The 18,169-nt window shown below is 41.0% G+C and overlaps 1 protein-coding gene across 5 annotated transcripts in view; it reads left to right on the forward strand.

Annotated features, from left to right (window-relative positions):
* Nucleotides 1-18,169, forward strand: part of LOC113111986 (transient receptor potential cation channel subfamily M member 4-like) — a 106,300-nt gene that overhangs the window by 10,478 nt on the left and 77,653 nt on the right. For 3 of the 5 annotated variants that reach the window (XM_026277305.1, XM_026277303.1, XM_026277300.1), the window contains exons 4-7: nucleotides 3,434-3,614; nucleotides 4,487-4,650; nucleotides 17,252-17,420; nucleotides 17,826-17,893. In XM_026277305.1, the coding sequence (XP_026133090.1) occupies nucleotides 3,434-3,614; nucleotides 4,487-4,650; nucleotides 17,252-17,420; nucleotides 17,826-17,893 (582 nt within the window). The remainder of the gene's footprint in view (nucleotides 1-3,433; nucleotides 3,615-4,486; nucleotides 4,651-17,251; nucleotides 17,421-17,825; nucleotides 17,894-18,169) is intronic. The other 2 variants (XM_026277301.1, XM_026277302.1) reach the window with 1 other exon arrangement.

Raw genomic sequence — 18,169 nt, forward strand, 5'->3', positions numbered from 1 at the left:
TTTGGCAGGGTTTCCTTGGCAAAATTCGCATTTTGGGGGCTAAATATCACGATCGTGACCCTTTTTCGTTGGGACTGCATTATCCTTAAGAAATAAACGATATGCAAATCTGGCGTCAAACTGGGCCTTGTTTGTAAAACAAGCATCTTCGAAATGCAGGGAACAAACACAAACATTTGCACAACTCCGTTGATGCTCTGTAAAAATAAACTCCATCCACTGGTCCCTTAATGCTGTTTTTTTTTTTTTTTTTTTGGTAATCTGTACAGGGTTGTCTTCTCCTGGAAACCAAAAACACACATCTTTTGTTACATTTCATTCTCTCGCTCTGATCAGTGAATGTCTCTGCTCTGCTCTACCGGAGCTGGCGCTCTTCCGGGAAAAGGGCCCTTAGGACCCATATAAGGAAATTCCACTCCATCTAACGTCACACAGACCCATACTCTAAAAAAACTTTCCGAAACTTGTGACAAACCGGAAGGAACAAAAATACTCCTTCAAACGTACAACTTAATTATTGAAACTTTCTCCATGTTTAGCATGGGAATCCAACTCTTTAACAGTGTAAAAAACTCAGTATGCATGAAATAGCATTTCACCACCCCTTTAACATTAGAAAAACCATAGGTGTATGCAGCATCAAAGACGTGATGGGTGCGTGCCCCAACAATCCACCTCCTCCCTTCCTTACAACTCTTTAGGGAAGTCGTGGCCTAATGCTTAGAGGCTTGGGCTCCCAATCGAAGGGTTGTGAGATCTAGTCTCGGGCCGGACGGAATTGTGGGTGGGGGGAGTGCATGTAAAGTTCTTCAATACCACGACTTAGGTGTCCTTGAGCAAGGCATCGAACCCCAAACTGCTCCCCGGGCGCCGCAGCATAAATTGCTGCCCACTGCTCCAGGTGTGTGCTCACTGTGTGTGTGTGTATTTCGGATGGGTTAAATGCAGATCACAAATTCTGAGTATGGGTCACCATACTTGGCTGAATGTCACTTCACTTTTAACTGTGTGGTTGTGCCGTATAACTCAAGTGGAGGAAATGGCGTAGGAGGAGAGGAAAAAGTGGCGGTAGAGTCGCCAGGCTAAAATTGAGCCTGGAATCTGGTCTAACTAGCCTGTCTCGTCAAGGTGACTGTGAACGTGAGGTAGATGGTTTTCACATCGCGAGGCGTTCTTCGGAGACACCTTACCAATGGATCGCTCAACCATCAGGTACATCAGTACAGCCTCCTTGGTGGCACATTCCCTACGTACAGCGAGGTGGAGCGGATCAGCGTTATCTTCGCTCATTGAAGCAAGCATTTTTTTTTGGACAAAATAGTAGTGATTAGGAGGCCTGTATTACCCTCATCTGTTGATCCATCAGATCCTGTTATGGCCACCGGGTTTTGTAAATCTTTTAAGCCAATTACTTTGTCTTGTCTAACAGATATAGTCAACAATTAGTCAACAATTTGAACCCTACTGCCTCTCTTGACATTGTTCATACTCTGTTGACTTTGGAGACCTGAGCGCAGCATTTAAATATGTTGATCATGCCATTCTATTGTCATGCGTTGAACATTATGTGGGCATCCACTGAAGTGCACTCAGCTGGTTATAACCCCTTACTGCAAAAATATAATAACCCCTTACTGCAGCCTTCCTTACTTCCACAGGCCACAGACAGCAATATAAACAACAGCTGTGCATTCTCTATAGTATAAGTATGCAAGCAAACCGCTCCGCTAAGAACTCCACTTACCGGCAGCTGTAGACGTTATGAAAGCATCCTGGTAGTGCGCTAAATTAAAGGTATTTTAACGCGAGGGATCGTCCTGGATGAGATCATCAGGTGAAAGGTCATCATAATGTGGATAATTAAATTTATGACTAAATTATTATTCATTAATTTTACTAATAGTTAGATTGGACAGGCCTTCACCAAATGGTGTTTAATAAAAAGAAATGCCTTGATAAAAGGGCGCTTTGGGTAGGTGCTCAATCACCCACTGGACCCCCTCTGCACATGCCTGAGGGTTACTTATATCAAATAAAAGTGTCACAGGACAAGAACTAACCAATGAGCTAACAGAACAGATAATAACATGGCAAGACATTAACCAGTGACAGCATGACACATAAACTGAGAAAACAATCAAGACATGACAAAAGAACAAAAATACCACATGCCAGAAATCATGAATACAAAACTACAAAATAAAAGACATGAAAGCCATGAATTACAAACAAAACTCAAAACCAGGGAAACAGGACCTGGATCATGACATGGATCAGTGGGCAAAACCATGGGTCATGAATCAGTAGTGGTACTGGAGAAAGGGCAGGTGTAAAATATGGAGATGGGCCTAAAATGTGAAACACTGAAGGATCTGGGCTGTAGAAGAGTGGAAGACAGTGAAACAATGGCAGACCTGAGCCATGGATCTCTCTCTCTGTCTCTTTCTTTCTTTCTTTCTCTCTCTCTCTCTCACAGACACACACATGGTAATGTCCTAATAAGTCACCCTCTCCTTGTAACACCTGTGTCATACCCATGTCATTATACAGAGTTCTGTCCTCATATGTCACAAAAACAAGAGCACACACACACACACACACACACAAACACACATTAATATTGAATAAGTAAACATTAAATAATATTTTGGTCTGTTATGAGTAAAATTATAAAATCTTCAAAATCATTTTTTTTTTACATTTACATAGATAAGCTTTTTTTTTTGAAAAAAAAAAAAAAATCAACCACAGGGACATAAAAGTGACCTACCATATGTCACAAAATAGAATCAAAATCTTTTTTAATTAATATTAAAATAAATTTTTTCTCGTAAATTTCCATTGCTTTTTGGATTTGATTGTAGTTTTGTTCTTAATCCACTTATTTTAAAAATTATAAAAAGGTTTATGTTTTTATGTTCAATAATCAAATACAAAATAATTATTATCTAAAGAATAATATTTTGGTCCGTGATTAGGGCATAAAAGCATTTTTTTATCTTCACATTAGAAGCACTTGCAGCAAAAATAATTGTGATTGTAAACAGTGTTTTAATTTGACAGAAAATATGCCAATAGTTTCCCATATGTTGTATGTTTGTTTTTGTAATTTACAGATGCTTTCACCTTTAATTCTTTATTTTTATTCTTTTTTTAATTGTTTTTTGTTTTTAATTTTTTAAACTAATTTACTAAGTTTGAGTGTTTGTAAATATTGACATAAAATGCAACAAAATATCTGTCATGGTAAAAAGTGTATAATTCTATTTTTATAGAATAATTCGACTTTTATATAAAAAAATAAAATAAAATAAAAATCAATCCCGTGAAATCAACATTGTTCATAGTTGATGAAACGTTACAGTACAAAACACGTAGTTGTTTTTACTCTTTGATTACTGTTTAAATCTTAATCCTTCTTTTTGTATTCCAGTTCTTGCGTCTCTCCAGCACCACAGATCCTTCTGTGGTCTTTGATATCATGAGACAACACTGGAAACTGGGGCAGCCCAACCTGGTGGTGTCAGTGGTTGGCGGTGAAGGAAGGTCAAAGGTCAAGAGCTGGGTGCGAGAGGTCTTGCGGCAGGGGCTGGTTAAAGCGGCACAGAGTACAGGTGTCGTATTCTCCTCTTACAAAAGATTATTAATTTATTCTTAATTCATTTTCACATTCATTTTTGTTACCAAGTGTTAATATCTTGAGTACAACGTTTAGATCTCCAGACATGCTTGTGAACCTGTTAGATGTGTTGTCCTCTTAATTGTGAAGATGTTTGTATGTAATGTGACTTTTTGTTTGTAGAAGTCACCTGAAATGCATGAGAAAAAGAAGCATGTTACCCCAGTGAATTTATATAGTGACTGGCATTGCAAGCAATTATATGAATCATACAATCATCTTTATACTAACTCCAAGCCATCAAAGGCCCAGCTACCCTGACACAAATTCACTAATTATTTAATCAATGTCAGGAAGGTTGCTCAACAGGTTCTTCTCTGTGTGAATATAGTCCAATAATAATAATAGTAATAAAAAATATATATATATAAATGTAAAAATAATAATTATATTGATAAAGAAATGTAAACAGTAAAATCTTATATAAAATTTATGATTAATTATGACCAGTAAATGTCCTTAATTTAATTACATTACAGTTTTTGCATGTTACAGACACTTTTATCAGTAGTCACAAGGAACAAAGCAATTTGTGAAAGAACCAATAATACCAATAATATAGAATGCCAGATTTATTCGACAGCTAGATTAAGAAGCAAGTCTGGTACACTGGCAATTTAGACATGGTTTGCCTTCAAGCATATTAGAAACACCAGATAGACATGTAAAGAACACAAATTTCCATTATGGGTTTTTTTTAATTAGATTTTGGTCACAACTGGGAGCCAGGGGAAGGAGATCATTAGTGGTGTGATGTGCTTTTTCTTTGGCAATTAAATAAGTTAAATTTGTATTTTGGATGTATAGGAGCATGGATCATAACCTCAGGGCTGAAGGAAGGCATCGGCAAGTGTGTAGGAGAGGCAGTGAGAGATCACGCAGTGTCTTCTCTCAATGTAAATAAAGTGGTTCCTATTGGCATTGCTCCTTGGGGAATGGTACATAATCGCCTGCAGCTCGTTGACCCTGAGGTAACTCTACTTATGGTGCAGTACAAGCATACTTAACACTAAAATAAACACATTGAAAATAAGCAAACATTCTTCTACAAACCCGATTCCCAAAAAAGTTGTACAAATTGTGAATAAAAACAATGCAATGTGGAAGTTTCAAATTTCAATATTTTATTCAGAATACAACATATGACATATCAAATGTTTCAACTTAGAAAAGATATAATTTTAAGGAAAAAATACGTTTTTAATATTTTAAATTTCATGGCATCAACACATCTCAAAAAAGTTGGGACAAGGCCTTCTTCTACACAGCCATGATTTTGTAATGGATGCCGTATGTGGTCTGGCATTGTCATGTTGGAAAATGCAACCTCTTCTCTGAAAGAGATGTCATCTGGATGGGAGCATATGTTGTTCTAGAACTTGGATATACCTTTCAGCATTGATGGTGCCTTTCCAGATGTGTAAACTGCTCATTTTTTTAATTTTTAACACATTTTCTGGAAGTATTCCTGAGCCCATGTTGGAATCTATGTTACAGTAGCATTCCTGTATGTGATGCAGTGCCATCTAAGAGCCTGAAGATCAGAGAGGATGGCTCCCAACCCGTTATTGGTATCGTATTAATGGGCTTTTTGGGCCTTGGCAAGGTGTTCCGGAAGATGGGCATGACCCTGTCAGTCCTCTCCCACATCTCGTGGACATGTTCTATCGCAGAGCTTGCTGTTGTTCCCTGGCTTCTCTGGCGACGTCAAGCAGGCCGCAGGGCTGTCGGCCGAAGAGGAGCTCAAAGGGGTTAAAGCCTGTGGAAGCCTGGGGTACATCCCGGATTCCGAACAGGACATATGGCATCTTATCCTAGTCGCACTTGTCCTTAGCAGCCATTCGACGCAGCATCTGGTTGAACGTTTGGTTGAACCGCTCGACCAGGCCATCTATTTGTGGGTGATACACGGTGGTGCGGAGCTGTTTAATTCGAAGGTGCTTGCAGAGGTCAGCCATCAACCGGGACATGAAGGGGGTGCCTTGGTCAGTCAGTATCTGGGATGGTAGGCCGACCCGCAAAAAGAGCTCCTGGGCAATGGCTTTCGCAGTGGCCTTACGAAGGGGGACGGCCTTAGGGTAGCGGGTGGCGTAGTCCAAGATGACTTAGGTCCATTCCGATCCGCTCAAAGGGCACCTCAATGATGGGCTGTGGAATCAGCAGACTGGGGGAGGGATGCGTGGAGATGTCCATTGACAGGTGGGACAGGCCTGACAGAGGCGTTTGACTTCAGCCTCCAGGGCCGGCCAGTGGAAGTGGTTGCATATGCGCTGGATGGTGTTCTGGGCCCCTAGGTGGCCGGCCATGGGATGGGCATGTGCCAGCTCCATCACCGCTTCTGTTTAGGTCTGCGGGACTACCAGCGAGGTTTTTCCCTCCCTGTTTCGCTGCGCGACACAGTAAAGCAGGCCGTTTTCACCACAAAGTGAGGCATTGGAAGAGGTGCCAGTTGGAGCTCCTTCCCATCGGTGATCCTCACTTGGGCCCAGCAGTGTTTGAGGCGGTCATCCTCGTGCTGCTCACTGGCGAAGACTCAGCCCCAGTCACCTGCTGGAAGAGGTCATAATAGAGGTGAGGGTTATTACTGGACAACTCATCCTCTTTGGGGCTGTCCGAGGCCAGCAGCACGGGCGCCGTCGGGGCTTCTTGGCCATCCAACGCTGTGGGCAGTTCCCAGCGAGGCTGACAGGCTGGCTAGTAGAGGCAAACAGGCAGGCAAATCCCGGCCAATCCCTGCCGAGGAGGACCGGAACTGGCAGATCCTTGACGATCCCAACTTCTACCGGCCAGGTGCCAGGGGGCGCGGTGAAAGTACCGTGCCGGTACTTCCCTGGTATCACCATGGACACAGGTGATGGGTAGTCTGGCTTTTGGTTCGGGCCGTGGAGGAAGGACATTCGGCCGGATGCGGGTGGTACGGCACAGCCTGCCATCCAAGCCCGTCCAGGAGAGTGGGGAGCTTCGGTGGGCATGGGCTCATCCTGTGGCCCGGGAACCGCCGGCCTGCTCACTGGTCGCTGGGTGCCCTCCGGCGTGCGTCACTCCTGAACCACCCATCGGGAAAGGGTGGCGCTCGGTCCCCAGCCTCCCGGTGTTGGGTGACCTACGCCAGCTCGATGGCCTCCACCAGTTCGTCAACAATAGTGGGGTTCCGCATGCCAGCTGCCTGCTGGAGAGAAAGGGCCCTATTATTGGAAGAAATGTCTCGACATCATCATGCGCCTTCATCTTGGGGATGGGCTGTGCAGCCTGATCTCGGGGGTCAGGAAGTGGAGCTCATGGGGCAGCGGCCATGTGGAGGCTCACGAGCTCACGTTCCATCTCACCTTGTCAGGAGGCCATGTGCTCCATGATCTGTTGCTGCCTGATGCTCACCTCGGTGAGGTGCTTGAGCAGATCTTCCATCTTTGGGGGAGGAGCGCCACTTGGGGAAACAGGAAGGGAACGTGAGCCAAACAACCAGAAAAAAAAAACTTCCGTAGCAAGCCAAGTGAGGTGACAATGAATGTAACTACTTCACTGCAATGCCCACATTCTCCACCAGTGTGACAGGATGAAGAAGTACACAACACAAGGATCAAGGTGAGTTCCCCTAAGTGTGGATTTTATTAACCAAAGTGAGGGGAAAATAGCCAGCGTGAGGGGTTTCCGGTGCTCGGCCTTCTCTCTCTTTCTCTCTTTCTCTCTCTCTCTCTCTCTCTCTGTCTCCGTGCGCAGTGCTGTGTGTGTCCGTGTAGTCTGTGTATTGTGAGGGCTAGCGGACACACGCTGCTATCTGGAGGAAAACAACAGAGATACGTTAGCTGAGTCTTTTGGAGACATCTCTCCCCTCTCTGTTCGTCGGTGCGGCTTATAAAGCCAGGTCTTGATGGGCTGCAGCTATGACCGCTCAGCCCATAACTAGCAGGTGCAGGTGTGCCTGCTCCATATCCAGGGCGACGCTGATGAGAGCTCAGGACACGTGTCACAATATATATAGTGCCCTCCATAAGTATTGGGACAGTAAGGACAAAATTACTCTGTTTGCTGTGTAATACAGATATGGTTAAAAATGGTTAATGTGAGACAAAACTACATAATGTCACATTTTATTATTGGGTGATTCAAAATATATATATATATTTCAGTCAGGACCACTTCCGTCAAGTATATTTATTACAGTAATACTCTATACGGTTAGTGTTGGCGGTATGGTTATGTTCTGGGCAACAATCCACACGCCTGTCCATGCAGCCATGCTTGGACAGTGCGGGGAGAGCAACAAGATAAACCCCCCTGGGGTACAGAACAGAACCATTATCTGCATACATAATTACAATTCACAATTACATGTATTGTAACATAAACATTGGTAGAGAGGCTTCCAATGAATTGACTGTAAAGAAAGAACAAGGTCAGATTGAATAAAACAATAGTTGGTGAAGTTAGGGTTGGAGGAGGGAGTTAGTTGAATGCAGCGATGTGATGGAAGAGGCGCAGAATGGGAATTAAAATAGACCGCTTGTGATAGGTGTTGAGACCGGATTTGAACACGTCAGGAACAGCTGACTCTCGGCTGATGCAAGCGTGACTAACGTGGCCTGACTGAACTAACGCGATGCTCGATATATATATATATATATATATATATATATATATATATATATATATATATATTATAACTGTCCCAGCTATTTTAAACCAGGCCTGATACAGAAGAATGAGGGGGAATCAATCTTGCATTCTATCCTATTGGATTCTGTGTTCAGGGTATACGTATATCAACGAAAATAAAAAACAAGAAAGGCAAATCTTTTCTCAGCATATATTGAATTTTTACATGAACACTGCACCCTAAACACCAAACAAACAAACAAACTCAAACACAAAATAAATCACATAAAAAGAATGGTGTGAGTGAATAAGTGTGAAATGTCCCATAAAGATATTGATGAATAATGAAGTTGATCAAGTGAGCAGTCTTAAGAATGAACAGTCTTATCTGCAAATAGTGGGTATTGATGGATGGAAGTATTTGTTCTTCTGTTTGTAGTCCGGGAGTCTTGGAATACAATCCTTGGGCAGTTGCTTTGTCCTAAGCACCCCAGCAAATTCTCATTCCAGCACTCGAAGCAATGTTAGTTCCATGTAAAAGATCCTAGCTGAGCAGCAAACAAAAGTTTCTCAAGCCAGGTTTGTTTAAGAGAACAGCCATTAACCATGTGGTTACTCAAACTGAAGCTACCTCTTACTCTTCTACTTCCTCTTTTATACACAAGGTATAGACGCTACTGGTGTCACCTAGTGGATGGGATGAACATAGTACTCTCCATGAGGACAAGTAAATGATGTGACAGACAGTGACTGTTACATATTCCCTCCCTTAATTAGAAAGGGTTTGCACAATACCATGAAATGGCTTTAAGTTTTGAACATGAAAAGAATCTACATGATCAGGATCATCAACAAAGGACACAGAGTAATTTACAGGACCCAGACATTTGATCACTCTAGCAGGACCTTTCCATTTTGCCGCAAGCTTGGCCATAAAACCATCACTAGCCCGTGATTGAGGATGAGTACGAACCCAAACCCAGTCTCCAACTTGGAAGTGAGCTGGTCGCCTTCGTAGGTTGTAGTAATGACGTTGTTTCCCTTGGGCTCGTGCTACATTCCTTTGTACAGTCTGGATCAGCTCTTTGTACTTCTCCAGAATTGGGTATGCTGGGTTATCGGGGTCAGGTGATTTGAGAATTGCCCTTTCTAAAGGACCCTTCAACTTTCGACCCAGCATGACTTCTGCCGGAGTGAATCCTGTACTCTCTTGCCATGCCGTGTTGATGGCAAAACGGAACTCTGCCAACCATCTATCCCAATGGCGGTGGTAGTCTTGAACATACGAGGCAATCATGGTTTTTAGAGTACGGTTGACCCGTTCTGTGAGGTTTGTTTGAGGGTGTGCAGTCGTGGCTAGCTTTTGAACGACACTCCATTGCTTGCAGACTTGACAGATTAATTGTGAGGTGAACTGAGTTCCTCTGTCAGACACCAGATACACTGGGGTACCCCATCTAGTGAAGATCTCCTCCACCAGGATACGTGCAATCTGTGGAGCTTTTGCAACACGTAAAGGGAAAAACTCCACCCATTTTGAGCAGTAGTCCACAATTACTAAGAGATGTTCATTCTGCTTAGCACTTCTGGGAAAGGGTCCCATGAGATCAACTCCCAGCATATGTCCGGGTTCAACTACTGGCGTAGACTGCATATAGCCAGCAAGTTTTGAAACGGATGGCTTGTGTTGTTGACATACTTGACACTCCTTACAATGTTTCCACACATCTGAGCGCATAGTGGGCCAGTAGCAAATGTCCACAAGTCTTAGCAGAGTTTTAAGTCTGCCAAGATGTCCGCTTAGAGGGTTGTTGTGTGCATAGTTAAGAAAATCTTGTCTTAAGCTGGGGGGTATGACTATTTGAAGTTTGGGCCCTCCCGGTCCTTGTGGCATGCTGCGGAATAGAAATCCATTTTTCAACAGGAAATGAATGCGTGTGGGATCAGGATCAGAAGATGTTTTGGTTTTTTCGATGATCTCTTGGCTGCCTGCATCTTCCTGTTGGCCTTTTGCAATGTCTGTCCATTCAACAGGAAATGAAGAAAAAGTGGTTGATGAATCTTGGGATTTTACCTGTGCCAGCATAGTAGGTGGTGAGATATCTAGGAAACTGCGTGATAAGGTATCAGGTACGATGTTACATTGACCCTTTCGATACTTGACAGTGAAATCAAAGTCTTGCAGGCGAATGGACCAGCGGGTCAGACGTGAAGATGGTTTTGGATGGTTAAACACCCAGGTTAGAGCAGCGTGATCAGTGATCACCTCGAAACGTCGTCCCTCCAAATACGGCCTCCATTTTTCAACTGCCCATATCACTGCACAGCACTCTTTCTCCGAAACCGAATATGACTTCTCAGCTCCTTGCAAAAGACGTGAGGCATAAGCAATGACATGTTCCACCTCATCTATGTCTTGGGTAAGGACGGCTCCCAAACCAAGGTCACTCGCGTCAGTCTGGACTCTAAAAGGCTTTGGAAAATCTGGGGCAATTAAAACTGGGGCACTGGTCAATTCATGCTTGATCAATTCAAAAGAACGTTCACACTCCGCTGTCCAAGTCCAAGTAGCTCCTTTCCTTTTCAAGGAATGCAGGGGGGCCGCTTTCTCAGAAAATTGAGGGATAAACCTGTGGTACCATCCTGCTAGACCTAAGAAACGTTGCACCTCTTTCAGTGATTTGGGAACAGGAAATGTGGCTACCGCTTCAACTTTAGCAGGGTCAGTTTTAATTCCTTCTGCTGAAATTACATGTCCCAAAAACTTCAAGGATTTCTGCATTATATTGCACTTTTGGAGGTTTAGAGTGAGACCTGCCCGACTCAGAAACTGGAATACTTCTCCTAGATGGGCTAGATGTTCTTCCTCTGACTTGGAGTAAACCACGACATCATCTATATATACGAAACAACTCTTACCCCTCACGTCTTTCAACACAAACTCCATAAGTCGCTGAAATGTGGCTGCAGCGTTTTTAAGGCCGAAAGGTAAACGAAGAAATTCATATAATCCAGACGCTGTAGTAAAAGCAGTTTTAGGGATACTCTCTGGCTCCATCTCAACTTGCCAGTATCCGCTTTTGAGGTCGAGGGTACTAAAGATGGCTGCTCCATGCAAAGACTCAAGGATTTCATGTATCTGTGGCATGGGATAACCGTCCAAGTACGTCTTTGAATTCAAACCTCTAAAGTCGACACAGAATCTCTGACCACCTCCTTTCTTCAGTACCAGGACCACCGGAGCAGCCCATGGAGAAAGTGAAGGCCTAATGATGTTTTTGTCCAGCATTACCTTGATTTCTTGTTCGATGAATTGCTGTTTCTCAGGTGATACTCTGTAAGGTCTCTTAAGGATAGGTACTTCACTGGTGGTTATAACGCGATGTTTGACTACATCCGTGTGTCCTATTTCGTTGGTACAAACAGTGGGCCATTCTCTCATCAGATGCTTGAGCTGTGACCTGTATTCTGGAGATGTGTCTGCCCTGGTGACAAGTTGATGGATAAATGTTTGCGTTTCAGGTGACTCTTCTGGTGTGGGCAAGGCTAGGTAGAAAGATATCAATGCATTGGAAGAATTGGATGACATGAATGGGAATGTCTCTTCTTGGCAGTGATTTGAGGTAGGTAAGGTATATTGGGCTTTATGAAAATTCAAGTTGATTCCCATAGACATTAAAGAATCCATACCCAAGATGATAGGTACAGTGAGATCTTTGTCCTTCATTACATACAAAGTCAAATCATACCTCCTTCCTTGCACTTCACATTCACAGTTCCACATCCCCAAAGCTGATAACACTTGGCCATTAGCTTGTTTGAAGGTCTGACCATGACTAGAATTCAGCTGTTCTTTGCGACTCAACTGTCTCCAACAGGATTCTTTTATTAGAGTCAGTGAACTTCCCGTATCCATCATAGCTTGAAAATATCTCCCTCGGATCAACATTGGCAGGACGAGAAACTTCAAGTTCAACATGTTGGCATTAGGAACAGACTGCAGAACACTTGCATGTGAGGGATTGGACTTGTGATGGGTATCTCTGTCAGTTTGGTTCTTGCGCTTCTGCATTTCAGTATTGGCCTGATTCCAATACCTCTTGGCTTCTTCAAAATCCCTCTCAATTTGCGTGCCCACTCTTACTAATTCACTCACCTCTTTTACAGTGCCCCTTAACAAACTTGCGAGTCGGGGATTGCAATTTCTCAAAATGGACTGTACGATCTCCTTCTCAGACATCTCCTTCTTCCATCTTAAACATAAGGCACGATAATGGTATGCAAAGTCTCTAATTGGTTCTTTTGGACCTTGTTTCCTCTCCAGCAAACGTTTGGCGGATTCAGCTTCATAGTCATCAGTCAAGAAAGCATGCAGGAAATCTTGTTTAAACTGGTCCCAAGTGAAAATGTGTCTTCTCTCTGCTAGCCACCAGTGTTTAGCAGTCCCCTTTAACACTGAAGTAAGCGAAGCTAATATTTCTGAGTCAGTGAGTGGTCTGAGTGCAAAATATTCTTCACAACGTTCAACAAAGGAAATTGGATCATTGTCTTCATCTGCCCCAAATAGTGGGAATTCAACCTTTACCGGAGGTACATACGGAGCAGTTGATGTGGTATCTGGTAGGTTGTGAGTACGATGATGAAGCTGCTCAGTACGTGATCTAGTAGAGTCTTTTGGCAAGGCTGGTGTGAGCAAAGGAAGGGAAACTGGAGTAGACATGACATGAGCATATGACTTAAGCTTAGTGTCAATTTGTACATCTCTCCTCTTCAAACAATCCACCATAGACTTTCCCAAATCAGCTATACTAAGCTCAAGTACTTTTTTGACTCTCTCACATTCCCTTTCAATCTTGTAGTTCAACTTTTCCTCCAACTTCTGACACTGGTCCTTAAACTCAGAATATGAACAACATTGACTCACTTTTTGGGTGCATGCTTGAACTTCACCTTCCAAAGCTGTTATACGGTTGGTCAAGGAATCCATAAATTGTGTTGAAGGGTGAATTTCAGGAACTACTTCATCAGGAGGAGGAGGTGGAGGAAATGTAACATCAAGATGAATGTTAGAATCATTATCTTCATCAGAGTTGAGATACAAGTCACTGAAAGTATGAATGAGTTCTTGCACAGGTCGTGGATCTCTTCTGGTGACAAAAGGACCGGCAGTGAAATCAGGATTGGGTTCGTACTCATCTTCCGCACCTTGTGATGTAACTGACATAACTAAAACAGAACAAAAAAACAAATGATAAACCAACATAAAACCATAGACTCTGAACACTTGATTAGCAAATTGTCCCTGTTCGGGCGCCACTCTATAACTGTCCCAGCTATTTTAAACCAGGCCTGATACAGAAGAATGAGGGGGAATCAATCTTGCATTCTATCCTATTGGATTCTGTGTTCAGGGTATACGTATATCAACGAAAATAAAAAACAAGAAAGGCAAATCTTTTCTCAGCATATATTGAATTTTTACATGAACACTGCACCCTAAACACCAAACAAACAAACAAACTCAAACACAAAATAAATCACATAAAAAGAATGGTGTGAGTGAATAAGTGTGAAATGTCCCATAAAGATATTGATGAATAATGAAGTTGATCAAGTGAGCAGTCTTAAGAATGAACAGTCTTATCTGCAAATAGTGGGTATTGATGGATGGAAGTATTTGTTCTTCTGTTTGTAGTCCGGGAGTCTTGGAATACAATCCTTGGGCAGTTGCTTTGTCCTAAGCACCCCAGCAAATTCTCATTCCAGCACTCGAAGCAATGTTAGTTCCATGTAAAAGATCCTAGCTGAGCAGCAAACAAAAGTTTCTCAAGCCAGGTTTGTTTAAGAGAACAGCCATTAACCATGTGGTTACTCAAACTGAAGCTACCTCTTACTCTTCTACTTCCTCTTTTATACACAAGGTATAGACGCTACTGGTGTCACCTAGTGGATGGGATGAACATAGTACTCTCCATGAGGACAAGTAAATGATGTGACAGACAGTGACTGTTACAATATATATATATATATATATATATATGAAAATGAAAGTGAAAGTGACGTGACATTCAGCCAAGTATGGTGACCAATACTCAGAATTTGTGCTCTGCATTTAACCAATCCGAAGTGCACACACACAGAGCAGTGAACAAACACACACAGACACTGTGAACACACACCCAGAGCAGTGGGCAGCCATTTATGCCGGGGAGCAGTTGGAGGGTTCAGTGCCTTGCTCAAGAGTATATAAATATACATACAGTGTTGGACAAAATTATTGACACCTTTGGTAAATGTGAACAAAAAGCCTGTGAAAATAAATCTGCATTGTTAATCATGTTCACCAAATGGGGGAAATCTCATGAATAAATAAAAGTTTTTCTCAAATACAGGTTGGACAAAATTATTAACACCTCTAGAAAATATGAGTAAAATATCTCTAAAGTATATTCCCTTTCACATTTACCATTTTGAGCACACCAGGATGATTATGAACATGAAATTATCCATCCATGGCTTTTTGTTTCCCAGGAATATAAATATGAGGGAAAACAAAGGCCAAATTCCCTTAATCATCCATCACAATAAGTATCAGGATACCAAGGATCACAACCTTAAAAATATGATCAAACAGCACCTTAAGTACATCACCATATGTTGTTTGGGAGGGTTTCAAGAAAATAAAATAATGAAAAAATGATCTCATTCAAATACAAACTCCAACATATTTACCAGATAGGACTGGGTTCTATGGTCATATAAAACTAAGATAGCATTTTAGGAGTAAACACTCAAGAAGGGTTTGGAGAACACCTGGGTAAAAAAAGTACCTCATGTATACGATGAAATATACTGCTGTGTCTTTAAAGTTTTGGCCCTATTTCTCTGCCAGATGTCCTGAACATCTTGTTTAAATACATGGCATCATTGATTATATCAAATAACTGTCTAGAAATTGAAAAAACTGTGCTAGAAATCACATAATGGGCCATGTTAGGATCTTCCAACAGAACAATTATCAATAAATAAAAAAATAAACACAAAAAATTGGTCATCTCTGTTCCCTGACTTAAACCTTATAGAAAAGGAAGGGGTGAACTGAAGAGAAGCACCAACATTGAGTTGTGACTCAATAAAAGGGTCTGGAGTGATTCTTAATAAAGGAATGGTCTCTGATCTCTTGTTAGGTGTTCTCCAGACTCATCAAAAATTATGGGAGAAAACTCGAGGGCTTTTTTGTTTTTGGCAAATGGAGTTTTCAAAAAGTATTGAATAAAAGGGTGTCAATAATTGTGGCTAACATATTTGAGAACCTTTATTTTGTAGCGAGATTACCCTACCCTCCTCCAAATTTTCAATATATATATATAAAAAAAGTTAATATTAACATTTTATTTTTAAGTTTACTATAAAATGTTTTTTTTTTTATTTAATGTTCTCTTTTTTTAATGTAATCGTATTATCACACTTATTATTTTGTTTATTATTTAATTAAAAAAGAAAACTAAATAAATGGCAGTATTATTCTACAGGTGCATCTCAATTAATTTGAATGTCGTGGAAAAGTTAATTTCTTTCAGTAATTCAACTTAAATTGTGAAACTCGTGTATTAAATACATTCAGTGACTTTATTCAGTATTGTCTTCTCTTCTGTGTCTGTTGTGAGAGAGTTCAAAACAAAGCAGTTTGTGATATCCGGTTCACGAATGATTCATTCAATGTAACCGGACCTTTTTGAACCAGTTCACCAAATCGAACTGAATCATTTTAAATGGAGAATCATTTCTCCAATAAGCATTGATCTACAAATGACTTAAGCTGTTAACTTTTTTAATGTTGCTGACACTCCCTCTGAGTTAAAACAAACCAATATCCCGGAGTAATTCATGTACTCAAACAGTACACTGACTGAACTGCTGTGAAGAGAGAACTGAAGATGAACACCGAGCCGAGCCAGATAATGAACAAAACATTGACTCGTTCACGTTCAACTTGTCAAGTGATTTTGCTTGACAGTCCTTATGAGGCTGTGGTTCTCTCTGTTGGTTGTGCATCTTTTTCATCCACACTTTTTCCTTCCACTCAACTTTCTGTTAACATGCTTGGACACAGCACTTTGTGAACAGCCAGCTTCTTTGGCAATGAATGTTTGTGGCTTACCCTCCTTGTGAAGGGTACTCAGTGATTGTCTTCTGGACAACTGTCGGATCAGAAGTCTTCCCCATGATTGTGTAGCCTAGTGAACCAAACTGAGAGACCTTTGCAGGTGTTTTGAGTTAATTAGCTGATTGGCATGTCAAGACATTTTTATTTATTGAGATACACCTGTAATATCAATAATATCACTTTGATTATTTTTTATATAGTTATATTTAATGCATCACACTATGTGCAGTTTGAGAACCAAACCAAATCAAAGTGCTCTTATGAGAACCAAGCTAAAAAAATGTGTACCCCATAATTTTTTTCATTACATAAACTTGTAATTATGAGATTCTGTAAGTACAATTTTTTAATTTTTTTTATTAACTTTCCACTTCCATTTGATTTGTAAATATATGGAATAAAAAAAAGGTAATTCCCAACTTTTTATCCCACAATTCAGACTTTTCTTTTCAGAGTTCCTGATGTGCTATAGTCTATTTCTCACAATGCTATTTTTCTTAGAATAGCAAGAAAAAGTCTGAATTGTGAAATATAAACTTATAATTGTGAATGGAAAAAGTCTGAATTGTAGCAAAAACAAGCTTCCATAACATACTGTTTATGGCAGACATGCTATGCAGAAATAGTAAGACTAGTTTGTTAGTATGCCAATTTCAAAATAGCCATTAAAATAGACAAAATATTCACTCAGGAGAAAAAAATCATATCCCAGTTTGTAGATAAACTAGCACTGCAAGTTGCACTTTGAAGATGGTTCACAAAAAAAATGGACTTTCAGAAAAACTATGTCTTTCTCTTTCTCTTTCTCTTAGGGAAGTTTTCCCGCTAGGTATTTTGTCCAAAGCACTTCACGTGGCACTTGCTCTCTGGATAATAACTACAAGGCTTTCCTTTTGGTGGACGATGGGACCGAAGGACGTAAAGGTGGGGAGGTCGGTTTCCAAGGCCGTCTGGAGGATTACATTTCACGTCAGCGCCCAGGTACAAGATTAAACTGAATGGCACTCTGGTCTTCTTTGGGAGGATCCAGAAATGTTCATGATACACTTGTGTTTAATAGAATGTAACTGATGTAGCGTTAACTTTTCATTGCTTAGTTTCATTGCAGTTATTTCACTGAACAGACTTGTAACAGGCTAACCAGCAAACATTGGTTTAGCAAGGGAGAGGATTTGGCCACCTAAAGGTCATTTTGAGCTATTGCAAGAGAAGACAAAGCTTCAAGTGTAAAGGCAACACAGCTTATCACATGAAATATTAACCATAGTCAGTGATAATGTTTAATATGTATAAACATATTATTAGTTTTATGTATTTTATGGTAATATTTCTTTAATGAAAGCAACAAGGATTTCATACTGCGGTTGCTTAAATATGTCATCTAAGCAGGCAGTGCAAGCATTGACATTCCTGTTCTGAATATGCTGATATCTGGAGAAGTTTCCATGGTGGAGGTGAGCAGCTTACAATTATATTAAACAATACTTCCACTTTTCTGACATCTGAAAGTGATAGTTCACCCAAGAAATTAAGATTTGCTATTAATTTACTCACCCAAAGGTCATTTGAGATGTAGGTGGCTTTTTTTCTTCAGTAGAACAGTATAGAAGATTATGAACTGAAACCACAGCCCTTGGTGATTCATATAATGCAAACAGATACCAGCACTTGAGTCAAAAAAAGCATATATATGCAAGACTAAATGAATACCCATGGCTTCTGATGATATA

The sequence above is a fragment of the Carassius auratus genome, chromosome 12 (assembly GCF_003368295.1).
Source record: "Carassius auratus strain Wakin chromosome 12, ASM336829v1, whole genome shotgun sequence".
NCBI lineage: Eukaryota > Metazoa > Chordata > Actinopteri > Cypriniformes > Cyprinidae > Carassius > Carassius auratus.